This window comes from Uloborus diversus, chromosome 1, assembly GCF_026930045.1.
Source record: "Uloborus diversus isolate 005 chromosome 1, Udiv.v.3.1, whole genome shotgun sequence".
NCBI lineage: Eukaryota > Metazoa > Arthropoda > Arachnida > Araneae > Uloboridae > Uloborus > Uloborus diversus.
Genome location: NC_072731.1, coordinates 139302547 through 139325072, shown reverse-complemented (window position 1 = coordinate 139325072; position 22526 = coordinate 139302547). Strand labels below are relative to the sequence as shown.

Sequence of the window (22526 nt, the reverse complement as noted above, 5' to 3'; positions counted from 1 at the left end):
TTCTTATTTACATGATTAAGCAGATCCTGGCAGAATGCTTTCCGTTTGGGCCGATTCCCTTCGTGCACTTTCCTTCTGGATAAGTTTTCTGCCACAATCTTTAAAACTTGGGCTTCAGGAATTCTCAATTCATCAGCAATCATTCTAGTACATATTCTGCAATCACTGCTCAGGAATTTTTTCACTTGCTATGCATTTTTGTTGGTCTTACTGGTTGAAGGGCATCCAGGGTAGTCATCATCTTTCAAGCTTTACACAAAATGTGATGGTGTATCATTTTTACAGAAGTTACTGTAGAGGCGACCTGCTCTCTCCAATGATCAAAAACTGACTACCAATTTTCCCCAGTGTACCCATTATCCCCACCTCTGATTTTGCACACACATAGTGCCTCTCGTCCGCTTGTTTACTCTATAAAAAATTAGTCCTACTACTTATAGAACACATCCTGAAGTTTCTAAAATCTCTTTTTTATATACGAGGGTTTTTTTTCCCCAAGGTCCAATCGATCTTGGAATGAAGACCACAAAATCAGTGAAAGCTCTTTCATTTGGAATATGTACATAGACCTTCTAACTACTTCTTGACGTAATCGCCGCTCTGATTAAAGCAATTGTTGTACTGTGGTACCAATTTTTTGTTACCCTCGTCATAGAAGGCAGCCGCTAATGCTCACAGCCAATTCTATACGCTGGTCTGCAACTCACATCAGGGCCAAATGTCTCCTCCTAGCCAACGTTTCATGTGACAAAAGAGATGGTAATCGGAATGCCCAAGTCTGTGCTGTATGGAAGATGGTCAAACACTGTCCAGCGAAACTGCTGTTGGAGATTTTTGGTCCAAGAAGCAGTGTGTGGGTACGCATTGTCGTGCAGATGGGCAATGGAGTTAGACTGTACACATTACTCATTCGTCGATGAATTTCGGCTACATTGCATCCTTCAGTTCAGCACGCACTTCACACTTAGCAGGAGATGAAATTGTTCAAAGCTTGTTTCCTCATTCACTGCATGCTCCGAAATAACCACAACGACCTGATGCACTGCACAATCTTACTTGAGAGATGGCACAATAAATCTATGCACAGTGTCATTAGCTTGACTTTCTGGTTTTCACTTCGTGATCGATCGGACCTTGAAAAAAAAATAACCCTCGTAAATCTCATTAGTATTGGTACATGTGGAGAAAATAATTTTTCAGTACAATCTATGACTCTACATCAGCAATAAGTTCTATGTTAGTATCAAAAAGTAAGACTTAAAAGATTCATGTAAGGTTGTAAAATGAATCATTTGTTCTGTTTTTCCTTGTAAGTGATTTGTATAATGTGAATTGAACATATTATTTGAACATTCATGAACTCTGATTTAGACACTAATTATTAATGACACTGACAATTAATTTGAGTTAATCTAGGTGAAAGTGGCATGTAATGCTATTCTCTTTCATAACATTCATGGGAGTTGTGCACTGTTTGTCCTTGACAAGTTTTTCATTATTTGGTCGTAACTAATGTCCAGCAGTGTTCAATATTTTAATTTTTTAAAACTCTAATGATGAAAAAAAAATCGATAATGTCTAAACGAGTATTTGCATCCCATAAAATTCTTTCAGCCCTCGGAGGAAGGGGGGGGGGGGGGCATGGTTGCAAGACCTTCCGTCTCAGGACGGATTTCCGTCTTGACAAAATTTCCGAGACGGAGGTCGGGACGGAAAGAAATTCAATGACTTTCTTTTAATTTTGAATGAAAAAAGAAAAATTGAGTGTTTGAAAAATATGCTTTAATATTACTGGACCGTTCCATAACCACGAATTTACATCGACATTCTCTCGGTTTTTTGCCATGTGCTTGTTTTGTTTGCAACGTGCTTTTGGAGGAGTGACTTTTCGGCTCGCGCCGTTTGACTTTTTTTAGGTATAGTTTTATTTCCAACTTGCTGCATTGCAGACCGAGGAGTTGCTCGCTATTCTCCCTAATTTTTCGAAGCAATCGACTCTAATTGAAAATTTAGCCTTTTCTCATGCTATTTTCAATCATCCTTTCGTTTTTTTCATTTGTGGTTTTTTTTTTTTTGCAAACTTGACACGCATAAATGAAAATTATGTACGCTCTTAAAATGTCTTAAGAGTTGAATCTGCATCACTGATTGAGAGTGATTGCTGACAAGATGAAATATTTTCGCCACAGTAAAGGGCGTCCACATACTATGTAAAACAGAAACTTATCAAGATTTTGAAGATTTTAATGAAAATGGGAATTTTGGAAATAATCGAGGGGGGGGATTTCTAGCTGGTTGAAAACACCGATGGGCAAACCGTTCCTGCATTTTTGACAATGACTCGAGGAATCATTAAATTCTAATGTCATCAATTCGAACACTCGCTAGAATGGAAATATGGGTGGGGGGAGGGAGAGAAAGGAAAGGAGAAAAATAACGGCAGCACGAGTTTGCGAAAAATTGCTGCTCTTGCAAAGAGGGTAATCTGTCTGCAAATTAACCCACGATACTAAGGTCTTAAAACGTTGATATCTTGGACAATCTAGGGGGTGTGGGGTTACTCACGGGTTACAGTAAAAAATATCGAAAAACTGAATTGAAAATATTTTTGAAGCTAGGAGTGGTTCGATATTTCTCCAGTGCAAACTCTTAAAAATTTAAAAGTCAAAAAGTTTTAGGCTGTCTCTAATGATATAAAAGTGGGTTTTAAAAAAGAATCGAAGACTGGAGTCTTAAAAACACTAATTTAGGCAATCTTTGGTGAATTTATGAGAGATGGTTTTGGTGTTCTAACATGAAAATGTTTTGTAGCTGATGTATTGAGGCTATACTTAAACAGGGTGGTAACACACCTGGAAAAACCTGGAAATCAGGGAATTCTCAGGGAAGTTTTAATTTCTGGAAAAAATCAGGGAATTATCAGGGTATTTTAAAAATTTCTCAAAATATCAGGGAAAAATATAATTTTTAACCACAAACCTCTGAAGTTTTCCTTCCCGATATTTCTTTCCATTTTGAAACAAAAGTTTTTTTTTTGCCACACCAAACTTTATACACATTCTTAAATTATTTTTAACTGCTACAAACCAGCAAAGCCTCAAGATAGAACTCAACAAAAAATTGTAAGAATTTGTAAAACTACCTCAAATCAGATATGCTTCTTTTCATTATTTCTTAATTTACTTTAAAGTTCTGAGGATCGTATCTGTAATTATTAATATTTTAATATTTTGTTTCATACAGCTGATCTCAATATTTTTGCATCTGTGTTTGGAATTTTATTTATTAATTTTTTTATATTTTTGATTATTCTTAAGCTTTGTTAGAAGGCTTGTAGATAAAATTTGTTTACATTCTTTAAAACCTCAATTTGGAATCGTTTAATTGAAATTCTCTAATAATTTTGAGTGCGAATTTTCAAATATCACTTGTTAAATGTTGAACTGGACAAAATTTAATTTAAAAACTTTAGTCTTCAAGTACTTTGAATGTTTCATCTTACTGTTTTCTTTCTTGTTTTCTGATATAAAAATCTGTTTACCTCATATTTTTCAAACTAAAATCTACTGCTTGCCGCGATTGTAAAATCAGGAAAATTTATGGAGCTAAATCAGGGAATTATCAGGGAACTTTTTTTCCATGATTTTGTTACCACCATGTTAAATGACTTAAGTTAAAGGGCATTTGCGACCCTCTCCCGAAAACTGTTTGTAATTGAAGTCTTAAATCTTTTAGGCTGTCTTTGGCAATGTCAAGAGGGAGGGAGGGGGCTCTCTTTAGGCGAAATTCCGAAACTGTAGTCTTAAAAGCGCAACTTTGAACTGTCTTGGGGTTCGGGGTTCTCCTTTCCCAAAAAATATTCAAAGCTGAAGTGTTCAGAACTCAGCTTTAGGTAATCTTTGGAAGACTTAAGAAGAGGGAATTCAAAGGCTTTCTCTCAATACGTTTCAGAATTTAAATTCTTTAATCTTCGGTGATGAAAAGGAGAAACCGCAAATTTTAGTAAAATTTAATGAACTTCGAGGAAAGAGTTCGGGGGGGGGGGGTTGTCTCTCTCCCTGAAGTATTGAAATGCTATTTTGGCTATTTTTGAGTGAGTTAAGAGTTAGGGAATTCAGGGGTCTTTCTCGAAACATTTTCGAAATTGAAGTCTTTTGGGTTGTCTTTGGCAATGTTTGGAAGAAAGTTGCTCTCTCAATAGAAAAATAAATCTTAAACAAAAACTTACACTGCGTTTAGTAAACACAATGAGGGGGGGGGGGGTATTCCGCACCCCAGCCCGAAACATTTTAATTTCTGAAATTTTAAGAGCTTTGTTTTGGACTATCTTTGGATGACTTAAGGGGGAAAGGTGTAGGAAGATTTTTTCAAAAAGTTTCCAAAATTAAAGTATTAAAATTTTTAGGCGGTCATAAGTCATGTTTATAGGTAAGAGGGGTGCTATTCCTACAAAACAATTTAGAAAGTGAAGCCTTAAAAATTGAAATTTAGGATATTTGTGGTGAACTCTCAGACATGCCAACTGCTCCGCTTTGAGCGGAGTTTCTCCGCTTTACAGTTCAAACTCCGCTGATCCGCGCAAGTTCACAAAAACTCCGTTTTAGAAACTCAATTGTCAACAATCGGTAAGACCTGCAAGGGGAGAAGCGAGAGACAATTACCGTAGGCTACGGAGCTGCGCGCGCTCCCGCTGTCACGGAATATGTCAATCATCCGACGCCGGGGCCCGCGGCAGGGGGGGGGAAGCGCAGTGTTACTGAACTTTCGCTATCTTGATGCGCGCGCGTGTCCTCGATAGGTTTTGATGGCGTCATGAAACGAAGGGTTTGCCGGTCAAGTACCGTTTGAGTCTCCTCGCGCTTGCAGATTAATTTTCTGTGCTACAGACTTTCGTGTTTGGCAACGGGTGCAATTATTGGTGTTCTCAACTTTGAATGTTGTGGTTTGGTGTTGATAGTGAACTTGTGCTTGCTGAATTTTTCTTACCGATTTTTTGATTGTGATTAATAATCATGCCCCCAAAGAGGCCGCATAGCCAAGTTTTCAAAGAAGATTACACAAAACTGTTTCCAATTTTAAAAAAATCGCGAAAGTCAGAAAAACATGCTTATTGTATGACGTGCGATTTTGATTTCAGTATTGCACATGGTGGACAATCGGACTGCAAGCGCCATGTTGATAGTCAACGCCATAAAGAAAAAGTGCAGTTATTAAAAACTAATAAAACTTTGAGTTCTTCGTTTGCTGTATCATCAAATGATGATAATACAATTAGGGCAGAACTTTTATTTACTAATTTCCTTTTGGAGCACAACTTGCCTATAGCCGCATCCGATCATGCAAAACCTTTATTTAGAAAAATGTTCCCAGATTCGGAAGTGGCAAAAAAATACGGATGTGCCAGAACTAAAACAACTGCTATCATCAAGTGCTTAGCAAGCAACACTTCTCAGGAACTATCAGACTCTCTAAAACATTGCAAATTTGCATTAGGAACTGATGCAAGCAATTCTGCATCTTTAGAGAAAATATTTCCAGTTGTGGTGATTTTCAACGATAATGGAACTATCTCTACACGTTTGTTAAGCCTTCCAAAGTTAGAGGGGGATTCAACAGGTAAAAATATGTTCAATTTACTGGACGAAGAACTCTCAAAGCGATCAATACCGTGGTCGAATTGTGTTGCATTTTCATGTGATAATGCTAATGCAATGATTGGTAAAAATAAAGGCTTTACAAAATTTTTGTTGGAGAAAAATCCTAAAATATTTGTCAGTAGGTGCTCTTGCCACCTCCTACATTTAGCTGCTAAAACAAATGCCAAAGCATTGAGCATGAATGTTGAAGACTTTTTAGTTGATACATTTTACTACTTCAAAAAAAGTGCAAAGCGGGTCGAATTCTTCAAATTGTGCCAACAATTATGTGAGCTTGAAGAACATAAAATTTTAAAGTATGTTTCGACAAGATGGTTGTCCATGTTGGATGTGATCACAAGATTTTTGGAGCAATGGGAATCGCTTACTCTTTTTTTTTGAGAGTGAAGGTGAAAATCCATCTGAAAAGTGTAAAAAAATAAGAAAAATGTTCAGAAATTCTGCAACAAAGTTGTATTTGCTATTTCTGCAGAATACTTTACCTGTGTTTACAGGTCCAAATGTTCTGCTGCAGACCGAGGCACCACTCATCCACCGATTACGTCGGGAGTTACTTGCTTTCTTGACAAAGCTTATAGCAAATTTTATTTCCCCAGTTGCTGTTAAGGAGGCCGACTCAATCCTTAAATTGAAGTTCTCGAGCAAAAAACGACAGAAGTGTGATGAAGATCTAGTAATTGGCAGTAAAACTAGACAACATCTAACTGATCAGACTTTATCTCTAAATGATAAATCAGAGTTCTACCAAAATGTTAGAGACTTTTACGCCGTAGCTTGTCAGTACATAGTTGATAAATTTCCTTTAGAGGACAATACATTACTGCATGCTGAAGTTGCTGATGTCAACATGAGATTAGAAAAGTCTTTCTGTTCAGTGGACTATTTTATTCAACTGTTTTGTGAGGATTTTACCGATGCTCAAAAGGGTAAAATTGAAAGTGAATTTTCGCTCTATCAAATTGATGAATTTTCAAATGATATTCTCAATTGTGACAGGACGGATCAGGCTTGGTTTCTAATTAGCCAGCTCAAAGATCATCGAGGCTGTGTCAAATATGAAGTGTTACCCACTTTGATGCGAAGAATTTTGTTAATTCCTCATAGCAATGCAGCTTGTGAGCGTGTGTTCAGCTTAGTTAGGAAGAATCAAAATGAATTTCGGGCTAATTTAAGTGTGTCAACCTTAGAATCGATAGTTATCGAAAAGTCAAAATTAATGTCTAAAAGAACACTTTGTTATCAAAAAGAATTTACTAAAGAGGAACTCGTTAAAGCAAAGAAAGCAACTGTAATGTTGCTGCAAAAAGCCTAATCTAGGTACTGTCATTTTAACTTCTGTTACTCATTTGATGTTCTTTTCCCATGACATTTTAAATTAATTTTTATTTGAAGTTGACTGTATTTGAGTAATGACTAATTTCAATAGTCATTTATTGTTTGTATATTGTATTTGCTAAATGTAACAGAAGTGCTGGTAATAAAAAATAGATGGAAATAATTTTTTAATAATATGTTTCATTTAAAATCCACAATAACACTTAGTGTTGCCATTACAAATTATTAGTTTATCACAAAGTCGCTGATATGCAATTTTCTCGCTCGCAATACTCGAATCTTGGATCTGCGGAAAAGTGCTCCTCTTGAGCCTGTCTGAAAGTTGGCAACCCTGAACTCTGAGAAGGGGTTCGGGAGTTCTCTTCCAGAAATTCTTTGATGCTGAAATATTTAAAGCGCCACTTTAGGCTATATTTGAGTGCCTTAAGAGGGATGCGATTCGGGAACCCTGCCTGGAGTTAGGATTCAGTTCCCCTATTTCTTTTTTTAATTAATGAATGTTGGAAAGGGTACCTTATTTAAAAAATATATCTACTTCACAAGCGATTTTTTATTACTAATTTCACCACCTGCTATCTTATAAAAGAATTCTTTTTCAAATGAAGACTGTGGGGGAATGGTAACAGTTCATTATCATTAGTCGGCCTTACCCTTCCCCCACCTTTCCTTCTTTTCTAGTTTGTTGGCGCTACCTTGGGTAGACTTTCGAGTCAGAACTGATTTATGTTGCAAAAGTGAAAATCTTATGTCCTAAGCGATTTTATTGCTACAACAAAAATGTTTAGGATCGGCAAAAAACTAATGGTGGGGTGCTGCAAACGCTTTTACCCCTTACATTATCCAACATCGTCTAAAATTGCGTTTTTGAAACTTCAATTTTGAAATATTGCCGAAGAAGGGTTCCTGAAATCCATCCCTTCAATAGTGCATTCAAAAAGCGTATAAACGTTATGAAATTTAAATTACAATTTCGTTTTTAAATCTTCGATTTCGGAAAAGCCCATAGCGCCCCCCCCCCCCTCTTTCTTTAATATTTTTTGAAGGTTGCCCAATATTGTGATTTTGGGACTATCAGTTTGAAATAATTGATGTAAGAGTCCCTGAACCCCTCCTTTCCCTGAACTTTACCAAAATGGCCTACCACAGCGTTTTTTGGACTTCAATTTAAAAAAATGTCTGGGGGAGAGCCTCCCAGACCCCCCCCCCTTATTGCGGGATTTTAGTTTCTTTGGAATTATGATGTCAAAACACTTAAATATTACAATTTTAAGGCTTAAAATTTAAATCAAACAGATTCCAAAACTGGCATTGTTAAAATCTGCAACATTTATACATACAAAATTTTCCTTAAGCCCGCATGCGGACGGGGGGGGGGGGGGGGAGCTGAAAATATTTTCCGTCTTGAACACATCACCAAACTTGCACCCATGGGGGGGGGGTGACTGGTTGAGCATCCCTGCTTCAAAGTATATATGGTTTCCTTTAAAGTATTGTGGTCATGTTTTTGTTTGAAATTTAAGTGCTTTAAAAATCTCTTTATTTTTTCAGGAAGAAATTGAAGCTCAAAAAAAAGAATGGGAACTGGGACATCTGAAAGCCTTGAAAGAAGAGGAAGAAAGACGTGCTAGTCGTTTAGCGGATGAAGAGTCTCTGCTGTTTTGTAACCGTGACGCAGCAAATCAGGTTCATAATAGATCTTCATCTCGTTCTAAAAAAAGTAAAGGGAGGGATTCTTTAATTAATAAATCACAAACTAGTGCAACAACTGCTCCTAAAAGGAGAAGTCAAAGAATAAACTTTAAAAAGGAAACTAATGATAATAGTTTTCTTGATAGTGAAGAATCAAATGATTATGAAATAAAAGAAAGCGTACGAAATGTATCAAAAATTGACACCAATGACTGTAACTTCTTAAATGGACCAGCTAATGGTGATTTCTCCGCCAAAAGGTTTAAGCAGGCCTCACCAAATGCTAAAATTATTGAGTGGAATAACAGTAGACATTTCATTAAACATACTCCAAATCCAGTCATTATAAAACCCTTTTCAAACCCAAATTTAGTTATTAGGACACGACGTGCTTCTGCTATTGAAGCAGAAGAGAAATCAAAAAGTGAAAGTGAATCTGAACTTTCCGTACCTAGCCCTAAAAATGTGAATGCTATATATGTTGGACAAAAAAATAATCTTGTAACCAATCATATGCCTTCATCATCTGTGCTCTCTTTCCCTGAAAACTGTCCAAAAAAATTAAACAGTTCCTTGGCTATCAGCAATGAAATGCCATTCGGTATAGGAAAAAAATAGCATTTAAATTCTTTTAATTTTTTGTGTACAAATTGTTTGCGAGTTAAAGGAGTTGATCGTTGCAAGTGTTACAAGTTAAATTGTAGTACAAGATATTATTTTTTTAATTGTGTATAAAAAGCTGCATTATTGGAAAAAAATGCATGGATACTTGTAACGTTTTGACATTGTTGATATGCTTTGTACAGAATTGTTATGAATTTTAGTTAATATTTGTGTTAAACTTTTTCGTTAAACTTAAAAATTGTATTGTGTAAATGCTACCATTTAGTTCATAAAAAATTATGTTATGTAATGTATTGTAAAATAATTTTGAAGTGTCTAGACAATAAAACAATTTCGATTACGATCTACATCATGTCTGTCTCATTTTTCTTGGCATCATTGGCATGGGGGAATCAAGTTTTGGTGTCAATACATAGCCTGTATAGTTTAAAGTAAAAATGTTCTTGCTCTAAAATGCGCTATTTCTTTGGTAGATCCACTGCTTCTTAAAACAAATTCAATGTAAAGTTAAATCAGTGGTCTGCATTTGAGTTGAGTTATCAATCCCATGGAACATTTAGCATTTTCCTTCCTGATAATTATATTTTATTGGCACCAAAACATGCCTTCCAAGCCAAAGCCTTTGTGGCTACCAAGAGAAATGAGAAGCATTTGAGAGCAAGATCAGGAAATACCATATATTGAGAATAAAAATTAGTGTAGTCCTCTTTTGTGACCAAAACTGCTTTTTTTAAAACAGATTAGACAAAGTAATTTCCATCCCTGGCTTCTCTTTTTTATCTCCTCTCAGGCAATTTTCAAATTCAATCTCGAAAATGTTTTCTTTTCCTGAAGCAATCCAAGTTAAATGCCAATTCTCAATTTTTGCTGAAGAAGTGAACCAGTGGCCTGCCAAATTGTTCTGCTTCTGTTGAAACAAACTAAAGAAGCAAAGTCCGGCAGGTGCGGTAAAAAATCTCGCTTAAACATTTCCAAATTATTTTTTACACTTTAGTGAAACTGGCCTTTATAAGTCTCTCTGTTTCAGTTCACAAAACGCTCAATTGCATTGCTTGTGGATCATTCCCATTAGATTTCAGTGGTAGGAAAAATGCTTGTTGAGTAATTTTTGTAATTATTTTACATACTCTTCTCGCACTTGATTGAGATCTTCATCAAGTAATACTCCTAATTTTTTGGCTGTCCAGAGCAAGGGTTTTCTTCAGGAATGAGTAAAATGAAGTACAAACTTAGGTTTCTGTTACTTAGTTATTAAATTTAAATTTTTCTATCCAACAAATGAAATTAGAAACTTTGATTTGCTCTGCTAACCATACATTTTGCATTCTATCTTTTATTGAATAATATTTCGATTTGCTCATTCATAGATTATGCTCTACTATTGCTTTATTTTAGTTTTATAATAGGAAACTTCTTAAGCCTAAGTCTAGAATTCCAATATTTTTCTAGTCTCTTTGATACAGACTGATTGAGAATTCATTCTAAATATTTGAGTTATCACGAGTTGACTAGTCACAACTTACAATAACTGTAATATTATTATATCTTGATGTTTTCATCGTGCCATAAACTCTTTAAGAAGGCTATGGGAACTTCCCATAACTGGAAAGGTTTAGCCAGTCCCTTGAGACTTCGTGTTGTTAAGAGTTGATTGTATACATAACACCTCCTATACCAGTTGTCCAAATTATCCAGTCTTCATTGTATGAAATTATTTTGTATTTATTTTTCTATTGACTTCGAATTGCTACTTAGGTTGTCCTTGAAATTTCAAAATTCAATGGTTAGTTACTAAAACTCTTAAATCACATTCATATTAGGGATGCACCTATTAATTCCCATTTTTCAGTTCATTTATATTCGCCCTAATTTCGCCTATTACTTTGTGTCTTATGTGCGTTTGTTATCTTGCCCCCCCCCCCCTCCCCTCATCTTTAAGTGAATTTTCAGATTTAAACACTTTTTTTAAATTTAGTTCCGGCATTCATTATTCGCAATTACAACGAACATTTTTTATTTTCTTTTAAAACCACTACCTTTTTCATTTTAAAAAGTATTAAATGTGTTCATACTTTTTTTCTTTTTAATTTTATGTTAATTTTAAGGCTGTGGTATTTTTTAAATTTAATTTTCCTATTTTATAATGACCTGTACATCTATCATACACACAATGTTATACACATCTCATGTCGATACCTCTCTTCACACCCTTTTACCTTTAAATGTTCATGAGGATAATTTCATAAAAGTCTGCATTGAAATAGCTACTTACGGTTAACAAGTTGACGCTAAGCAAAAGTGTTGATTGACCAGTTAAATGTTTGGAATTTCTTGCCTAATTAACAACAGGATATAATTTGATTAACAATAACAAGAAAATTGGTTTTCTGAAGTTAAATAAATGTTTGAAAGACTATGTAAGAAAAATTTTGACACATCAAAAATTAATTGGTAACTCAGAGACTATCAAGTGCTTTTGAAAAGTTGGATTTTTGTAATAGAAAAAAAAAGTTGAGAAAGAAATTGCGGTATTAAAAATTATAATGAAAGGCAACAAATTATCTTTCACTGTTTAATCAGTAAATGACCAATTTGCTTATTGGTGCATCTCTAATACATATACAATGGAAAGTATTCTCTTTGGAGTAGTTAAGTCTAAGAAAGGTACAGGGGTGATTGTGTTCCGGTATTTTACCGGATTTTCGGTTTTTTCATCTTGATTTCCGGTATCTTCCTCTTCGAAAATACCGGATCTCCTATATTTTCAGAAAACTCCACTTCTGTAAAATTTAGGTTGATGTTTAATGAAAAGCCGAAAGTCCAAATTGAAGACGTTTTGTTTGGTATAAAGCATAAGCTACCGTCATATTTTACAATCTCTATGGCAATTGTTGAAGAACAGCCGGTTTCGGAGATGGTATAAAGGCTAGATAAGAAGAGGAAGGAGAGTTACTTAATATTTTCCCCCTTAATATTTTCTTTTGAAGATGTCTAATAGCGTTTCTCTGTTGCATATCTTAATATGCAGATGATGTAACTAGGAGTGCCCATCCCCCCTCCCCCCAACTGCGATGGCACCCCTCAATTTTACCAAACCCCTTTTTCCTCAAAAATTGCCACCCACCAATTAAAAGACTTAAATTCTTCTAAATTCATTTCTCCAAAAGTTTCTGTGGTATAATCTGCCTCATGATCCCCCCCCCCCCCAAAACACAAACACACGAAAATCCTTGCTATAGTTATATTAGAATAAATTGCTAAAATATTTATTCACCAAGACGGCCTATGGCTTTTCTCTGTTGCGGATGCTTATGTAATAGGCTTTGCAGTCCTCCCTCCCCCATAAAATAAATTTAACGACTATATATATCGAAAATATCGATATTTGGAGAGCGATATATCGTGGTATTAAAATTTGGATATCGCCCAGCCCTATTGAGAAGTGGTCATAATACATGCTGCCCCTTTTGCCCAAACTTATTTGATTCTGAAATCTTTATGCAGTTTTAGTAAATGAATAATTAATTTTTAAGGATTCAGATACAGTGAAGGAAAATTAAACATTCTTTGAAAAATTTTAAAAAATGAAAAAAATTAAAGAATTTACTTCCCTCCATGCACATGGGCGTATTAAGTCCAATTGAAACTTCGAGTTTTAGCCCCAGCAAATAATAATGTATATAAATAATGTGTACATACACGTAATGTGTATATATATGCCCATCAAAATACTTTTTCTTCTTGGAAAAAAAGTTCAGGTATTTTTTTATGGAGTCACAATCACCCCTGAAGGTAGTAGTGGCATGAAAATAGGCACTGGAGGGGTCCAGCATTAAGAGGGGAAACTAATTTAGGAGGATTTTGGTTTACTTTCAACGATTCCTACAACTCTCCCAATGCTCATAAAAACTTGAAACAAACTTCATTTTATGCAGAAAATTCCAAGTTTTCAAATGATCTAAAACTTGAAAATGTGAATGAAATATTTCTCCCCTCGGCCTGGAATAAAAAGAACAAAATCGAATTTTTCTAAAATTGCTTTGAGGTGCACACCCCTATGCAACAAACTAATTTTGTACCAAATTTTCTTGATAATCGGTGGAATGGTCTAGGCGCTATACTTCTCACAGAGTACTTCCACTTTTAACTTTATTATTAGTAAAAGTTAGGTACGTAATAGGGGAAAATGTTATTGCAAAAGAATGAGATACTGAAAGGACTTAAAATCAGTGATTTAGCTCTTGAAAAAAGGTGAGGGAATGCTTGTATTAAATTTTTTAAAGCAAATGGATGTTAGTCTAAAAGCAAAAACGTTTTCAACTACACTGCTTGGAGTATACAGTGCGATGCAAAAGTTTAGAAATGAGCAAATTCCCACAGATTTCGAAATCTATTTATTCAGTTTTCCTAAGACTACTTTAGTTTAAGGTGCTATGCATACTTTATAATATTTATAGCAATGAAAAGTTGACTTGTGCATTTTACAAGTTTTTTACATTGTAACAAAAAATTAACATTGTCTCAAAAGTTAAGACACAAACGAAATAAAAATTAAATAAAACAGTTTTAAAACCTAATTATGCATCCATTCTTCTTTATTAGTTCATAAATACGATTTTCAATCAAAGAATCTAAATCTTGCATGGTTTAGGGCTCAATTTCATACCGTACTTCCTCAATAGATCTCTTAAGTTCTGATACAGAAGTGTATTGTCTACCATTGCTGTAAACTTTGCGACACATGATGCCCCAAAGATTCTCTATAGGGTTGAGGTCTGGGCTACACGCTGGCCAATTGAGAACTTTTTTATTTGAATTTAACCAAGATTTTGTGTTTCCTGCAGTGTGAATCGAAGCATTGTCTTGCTGAAATTCCCACTGAGGGCCCCCTATAAGCTCAGCAAATGGTAGGTGATTATCCTCTAGTGTCTTAGTGTAATGCTGTGATGTTTGGCGACCACTGGTAAAGGTCAAAGACACTTGTCCATTGTAGCAAAACGCTACCCAAACCATCACCAAGTCATCACCTTGTCGGCGACTAAAAAAACATCTGGGTTCCTTCCGTAAGTCATGCCAGTACGATGTCCAGCCATCTGGACCATCCAGATTCCACTATTTTTCGTCGCTAAATATTACTGATATCCATTTCGACCCATATGACATATGATTTCGAGCCCACAACATTCATTGTGATTTATGATGTGGCTTTAGAGCTGGTTTCTTTTTCATTTGGCAGTGAACCATTGTCCCTGTTTCCAAAATTCGTCTACGAATTGTATCCTTTGATACCGAAAGCCTCAAGGAGCTTTGAACTTCATGAACAGTCATTTGTTGGGTACTTGCTAGTCTTTGGATCTGACGATCATCTCGTTTATTCGTCACACGCAGCCTCCCAGATCTGCGTTTTGCTTGAAATTGCAGTGACATGATAAAACTTGATAAAAAGATCTCTTTGATCTATTAATACAGGGTGGCGACAGATCAGGAAAAAGTCAGGGAACTTTATTAATCAGGGAAAAGTCAGGGAATTTCGAAAAAATAACAAAAAATCAGGGAAAACTGATTTTATGCAGGAAAAAAATTTTTTTTTCTTTACAAAATTAAGTACTCTAGTTCCCTATGCATTTTCTGCAAATTATCTGTTCAAAAAAAAAAAAAAAATGAATGAGGTGCGATTATATACTGCCGCATATTTGTGCATTTTTTTCCTCAACGTCAATTGAATCTTACTTATTAACCACAGGATGAACTTCCCAAGATTGCTTCTGTGTATGTTAGGTTGTTTATTTTACCTAGCTTGAAATTTCGTTTCACACTTTCAATGCTATAAAATAAACACCCATACAGGCGAAGAGGAAGCCTTCATTAATGCCTTAGCTCCTTTGCCTTTATTTCATTTTCCCGAAGTAATTAGCGTACTGTAATCACGATTTCAAGAAGAAATCATTGGTTTTTGAATTAATACTGATAAAAGCTTAAAAGTTATTACTTCTTCGTGTTTTTAATTTAATTGCTAAAATTGAACTTTCAATTAAAAAAAACCTTGTTTTTTGCCCTTATACTATTTGTTGTCCCCGCAGATTATAAAAGTTTTCTTTTTTTCAGACTTAAATGATTCTTTTATTTTATACCCAAGTTGTATTCTTCTTTTATAATTTTAAAAATAACTAATTGCTTTTTTTTTCTGTTTTTTTTCCTTACAATGTTTTTTTTTTTTTTTTTTTGTTACATACTGAAATTATTTGAAATAGCGTTAACTTGTGTACTTAAGTAAATATCTTTATTTTTTATTGTTGAAATGCTGTATTCATTCATTAAAACCTATAATCTTGATTAGAGAAAAGCTCCCTATGAATTGATGTCAAATGGTTTCATCTGTTTTGCATAAATATGTCAATTACTTATATAAGAATAACTACATTACTTTTATTCTTTCACTATTACTTGTTATTCTTGGAACAATTATTATACTGTTTGAAAATTTAGTTCAAAATAATTTCAATTACTTTTTAGTTCTATCATAAATACACATATGTTTTTAAGAGTGATTAAAAAAGTTTCTTAAAATTCTTATGCTAAGTGGTTTCTGGAAGTAAAGTATTTTTTTTTCTATAATCTTTCCATGTAGAAAAATTTAATATACTGTTTTGTAGGGGTTTTTTTTTTTTTTTTTGTTTTCCAAAAAACTTGACTTGATATGTTTTTTTAACCATTTTATTAAAAATATAGCATCTTTTAAAAATATATCTGTAGTTCAACGACTTTACACAACTTAAAACTTTTAAAATACTGCATTTTATAAATATACAATGGATTTCAAGTGTAGCAAAGAAAGAAAACCATTATCATTGGTAACGTAAATCAGGGAAATTTGGTGAACTTAATCAGGGAAAAGTCAGGGAACTTTTTTTCACAGTTCTTGTCGCCACCCTGTAATAATAGCCGAAATTTCAGGAACAAGCTTACCTTTAGCTTTCAACTGCCAAAACTTAGTTACCTCATCCGCTTTAATTTGCTCAGCTTGCGGCATCTTGACTACCAAGTGTTATTGTTGGTAGACCTTAAGTACAAGACGTCAGTGATGTCATCTCTTTTAAGTTTGCATATACGAAAAAAAATTCACAGAAACTCGTAATAGTGTCTAAACTTTTGCAACATTCAAATTTCTATTTTTATCCAAAACAGTATTGTAAAAGCATATCAAACAATTGTATTTTGGTTATAGTATTTCAAAAGAGTTTTTGAATATGCTTTGCAGACTTTTGCATTTCTACTATTGCAATTCTAAATTTTACAGCTGAAGAACGCCATTGTCTAAACTTTTGCATCGCAGTGTATATGTTCGCGACCTGCAGCTAAATATACATTTTTACCATTGTTTTTAAATCTGTTAATTTTTAAACTTTAAAACTAAAATATTGTTATTTCAGGAGATAAGTATTATTATTCACACACTCAAAGATACACGGTGGTACATTCAAGTGATTCCAAAAAGAACCCATGCTAAGGATTAAACAAAGATATTATTGTTGTTTTAAATGACTTTACACTTTAACACAAAATAGTTAACATGAGCAAAAGAAAAAATTACCAATACAGCTTGCAGATTTTGTTTTTACTAACAAGGATGTTTTATTTTAATCAAATAGAAATAACATAGAAAAAAAGATAATATTTACCCATAGAAAATTTTAGTAGACAGTGTAGTAGTTAGTGATGTCTTAGATAAAACTTAAATCAAAATAACAATGACTTTTTCTGCAGAACTACTGTTTTTTAACTGGTTAGCATTGCTTTGAGGAGTGAGGGGAAATTCCCTGATGATAAGCTTATTGTGCTTTTCAAATAGCAAAAGGGATTAGATGTAGATTATACGAACCTTTAAAACCTTTTGAGTAGGTATTGTACAATGCTCTTTTTAGAAAATTTCCATATATTGCAATGGAAGGGAATCCAGTGAAACCACTAAATCAGTTGTTAAGGGTGACTCACTAAATAGAATTTGCTTTGAAATATAACTGACCCTTGTTTTACGAGTGGTTTACATTCCACGAAAATGTTGGGTGCATCAAAACCGCATAAATCAAGACTTAATAATGTTAAAATAGGGGTAGGTTCCTTAGATAAAATAGAATGTGTCATTCTAGTGTCAGATAAAACTATAAAAAGTTTAATGTGTATTCATTTCATACCATATGCAAAACTTAAACAAAACAATATGAATTAACTTCGTGTTTATAAAAAACAGCTGGTTATGATAGTCTTTTGGCAGTTTTTTTTTTTTTTTTTTTCTTTATAGAGCTTTTAGTATACTCTTGATGATCACTCGCGTCACTTCCATGGTAGGATTCTCCTTCACTAAGCAAATCAGAAAGTTCCTTTGCTATTGTCAAGGAATGGCTCAAAATTTTCGATGTGCAAGTTTTTGGTTGTGCGTCATCTATGCCGGAATCCTCATAAATTTTGTCTCCTTTGTCACTTCTAAAAACTCTTCCAGTGAGCTGTGGAACCAGCCGCAAAAAATGTCTCCAATGACCCAAGCTCTCTTATAAGCAAGCCAAAGTTCAGTTTATGTGCAGTAGCAAAAGTTTGGATTTTGAAAGGGTTGGATTTTTATCTGTTTGCAAAACCGCACAAAGTGAATACGTCAAATCTTTAAATACCGTTAAAAAGTTATTCACTCTCATGGAAATAATTACCGTTTATACTCTCTTCAATTTCAGCTATTTAGTCCAAGAAACTAATGTTTAAAGCTGGGGAATCAGACTTTTTGTGTGATAAAACTTTCAGAAAAAAATTCCTGAGCTACACTCTAAAATCGGATGGTTTTCTTGATTTTAGTTCAACCCTTTCAAATAAACACTAAAGTAATGAATACCTGGCAAAATTTTATATTGCCTGTCTGTTAATTCCACTTTAATTACAGTGGAAGCCCTACTAGTTTAAAATGTAAGGAACGTTGGATTCTAGATTCATCAATTTTTTTGTTCAGTTGATCACTTGGAAATAATTTCATTAAAAATGCAAGTGAAATAATGTTACAAGAAATTAAATAGTAAAATTAAGAAGTTCGTCTTTCAAGAGTGAAAAATCTCAAATGCTTCACTTAGGTCATAGTAATGAACGTGACCGCTATTCTTTATAGAAATCTTTCAATGTCATCAGAAAGCTTGAATTTTTCAGTAGAACAATTTTATACACGTATATATAAATGCATTAACTAAAAAATCCTTCAACTTAAAATCCTCATCAGCCAAAAATCCACCTTGTATTTGCAAGAGCAAGCAGTATAAATTATAGATACATGTTGATTATAAATTGAAGAGGATAATGAGATTATGACTGAAGAATGTTTAAAAGTAACAATTTGTGTTTATTTTAACAACTCGCTTATCAGTGTGTTCATATTATGATTTGCTGAAGTCATGGGACAGCTTTCTCTCTTATGCTTACTTTTAGTTATCCCATTTTATTGATCTATCAAAAAAAAAAACTTACTTTTAAATTACTTAACTTACTATTTAAACTTTTCCTGATCTCATTTGTACGGAATTGCTGCATGTTGCTCTTAACAAACTGACTTATATTTGAATAGAGGTTCCCAAACCTTTTTACTTTTTGCACCCCTTAGCAATTCTTTTCTGTTTAACATGGATCCCATGCCTAGTTTAAAAATTAGGATATGCTGTATAAATTTTACATATGAAGTTTTACAGAGAGAATCAGGTGGTGAAGTTTCGCCCAATGTATTCTGAAATTGTCAGATAAAAGCAGAATGTATGTAAAGGTCATAGGACAAAATTGAAATTTTCCCATAGTACAGTCGAGTCCCAACTTACGCGAGGGATGCGTTCCAAGACGCATCGCGTAAGTCGGAATTTTGCATTGTGGAACAAGGTACGTTTAGTAATTTTTTATAAGCATACCCCATTGTTTCAGACGTTTGTAAACACCCTTCATATTGTTTCAAATAATTTATTAACTATATATTGCAGTATCTTTTACAAAGAACCGACTTTTTCTGTATTTTAGAAAAAGCGTTATTTGACAAAATTTTGTAATTTAGCACAAAATCAATGATTAATGGGGGAGACAAACTTAAAATAAAGCAGTACGGGGTACTTACAGTATGTACACTACAGCATTATTATTGCACTTAACAATATAGATATAGTAAATATATTTATAATTTAAAAAATGAAGGAGGTTTATGCAGCGTGATCAAAATGTATTTTTATCAACGTTCATATGTAAAATGAAAAGAAAAAAAAGTTAAGAATTGGAGCGGTTATTTGTATAAACTAAAGCAAAATGTTGTTTAGACTAATACAGTGGGTGAACTTCCGCTTTCAGTGATGCTAAAGTGATGAAAGTCCATTCGCAAAACCAATATTTAGTGTCAACGAAGCCCATTCTAGCTCTCCGCCGCTCTTTCCTGAAGAATTTCATGTTGCAGGCGAGTAATTTGTGTCCGCACTAAAAAAATTCATTACTCATGAAAATCTCGCGTTATAGCCATTTCGCGTAAGTCGGATCGCGTTGTAGCGGGATCCGACTGTAGTGTGAAAGTTTATGCTGTGGGTTTTGGAATGCTTTCTTCATACTTGTGTGATAATCTTGCATAAAAATGTTCCTTCAGTGAGAAGAATCATTGAATTATTTATTTTTAATCTTGATTTTTTTTTTTTATTTTTTTTTTTTTTTTGTACTGGAAGAAGTAGGTTTTTCCAAGGCGTAAAAAAAAAGGAACAACCCTGCTTTATACACAAGTTTAATAATGCTTTGTTTGGAGTATGCTGTTCAGTATTAGTCGCCTTATCTCAAGAAAGATAATTCTTTAGTGGAAAAAGTTCAATGGAGGCTACTAGACTAGTAAGAGGATTTTCAAATTTAGGTTTTGATATCAGACTATGGAGGTTTAACATGCATAGTCTCGTTGGTAGGAGAGTCGGAAGGGACATGATTCAGTTGTTCGAACTTATCAAATAATACAAATACAAATACAAAAGTGACGACCAGCAACAGGCTCTGGGCCCAGCTAGACTGGTCCTAGTCAATTTACAATCCCCAGTGAAGATCAATGGCCCTCTTAAAACTGTCTACTCCTTTGCTCATTACCACCTCTTCCGGTAAGCTGTTCCAAGGTTCCACTACCCTGCTAAAATAATAATTTTTCCTAATATCCATGTTAGCCTGAGATTTAAATAGCTTAAAACAATGACCCCTTGTCCTGTTTTCAGTGCTAAACTTTAGCCCCGTAACATCTTTCGTTTTAATAAATTTAAACAGCTGAATCATGTCCCCTCGGTCTCTTCTTTGCTGAAGACTGTACATTTTTAGCCTTCTAAGCCTGGAATCATAATCTAAGTGGGAAAGTCCACTTATTAGCCTTGTAGCCCGCCTTTGAACCCTTTCCAATACATTAATGTCTTTCTTAAGATAAGGAGACCAAAACTGAACAGCATACTCCAAATGGGGTCTTACCAAACTTCTATATAAGGGCAGAAGAACTTCTTTAGATTTATTTGAAATAGATCTATTGATAAACCCAAGCATCTTATTGGCTTTGTTGCTAGCAATGCTGCACTGTTGGCTAAACTTTAAATCCTGACTTATTAGGACCCCCAGATCAGTAACTTTGTCTGCCTGACTAATGACTGAACCTTGCAAATAATAACTTGTACACTTATTTCCATGCCCTAAATGTAGCACTTGACATTTCCCAACATTAACAGCCATACCCCATTTATCAGCCCACTCCGTAATATGATCTAGATCCTCTTGCAGCTGATTTGCTTGTTCTTCATTTTCTACAGTCCCCATAACTTTGACATCATCAGCAAAACAGTTCATGTTCCCAGAAATATTTTTGTGAATATCGTTCATAAAGACAATGAACAAAACAGGCCCTAACACTGATCCTTGAGGAACCCCGCTTAAGACCTCACTCCAATTAGAATAATTTCCCCTTACAACTACTCTTTGTTTCCTTCCGGTCAGCCAATTTTTTACCCAAATGAAAGTTTTCCCTCCTATTCCTATATCAGCTAATTTGGTAAGTAGAGCAACATGCGGTACCTTATCAAAAGCTTTTTGAAAATCAATGTAAACAACATCTACAGGCTTCTTATTGTCGAAAGCCATGGTAACTTTGTCATAGAAATGTAATAAATTAGTTGCACAAGATTTACCTTTCCTAAAACCGTACTGAAAACTAGTCAATAGATTATTAGTCTCTAGAAAATTTACTATCTTAATTTTCATCAATGTTTCAAAAATTTTGCAAACCACCGAAGTTAGACTCACAGGTCTATAATTTCCCGCACTCCCTTTAGACCCTTTCTTGAAGAGCGGTGTAATGTTAGCCAGCTTCCAGTCCTCTGGCACTGTCCCCGAATTATAAGAAGCATTGAAAAGGTTTGCGATTACATCTGCTAATTCCTCTGCACATTCAACTAAAATTTTCGGATAAATATTATCTGGCCCCGGAGCCTTAGTCTCTTTAATTTTTTTCAAATGAAGTAAAACGTCATCCCTGGAAAATACAAAGTCCTCAAGCTGTACTATAGCTTGTGTCTTGTTGGTGTCAACTGTTGAGATACAGTTATCGTTAAAAACACTCGAAAAAAAGTTATTAAGAACATTAGCAATATCACTATCGTCCTGAATTAAAATTCCTTGCTCATCAACCAGTGGCCCAATATGACTATTTCGAACTTTCCCCGAATTAGCGTATGCAAAAAACCTCTTGGGATTTCTGTTTATGTTATCTGCCAGTCTTTGCTCCAACTCTCTTTTCTGAATCCGTACCAAATACTTAAATTTACGCCTTGCCTTACAATATTGGAGCCTATCTGCACTGTGACCTGTTTCTCTAAACCTATGAAAAGCAGCTTGCTTGTAATTTAGAGCGTCTTTAGTTTCCCTGGAGAACCAACCACATTGGCCAAATTTTAGTGTTGACACCCTTTCTCCTAAAAGGAACATGATCCCTAACCGTATTCGCTAGATTTTCCTTAAACTCTGCCCACTGATGATTCACATCGCTATTGTCCAATCCAGAAGAAAAAACTGCTTTCAAACTCTGCCGAAGTGCCACAAAGTCAGTATTTCTGAAATTGGGCACAAACCTAAAATTCTCTACATTGTGCATATCAAATTTAATCCCAAACCTAATACTGTTGTGGTCACTATCTCCAATGTGTTCCCCTACACATAACC

The 22526-nt window shown here is 34.5% G+C and overlaps 1 protein-coding gene across 1 annotated transcript in view; it reads left to right on the top strand.

Annotated features, from left to right (window-relative positions):
• LOC129232473 (helicase domino-like) overlaps window positions 1-22526 on the top strand; it is a 295627-nt gene that overhangs the window by 184987 nt on the left and 88114 nt on the right. The window contains exon 29 of the mRNA XM_054866621.1: window positions 8541-8675. Coding sequence (XP_054722596.1) covers window positions 8541-8675 — 135 coding nt within the window. The remainder of the gene's footprint in view (window positions 1-8540; window positions 8676-22526) is intronic.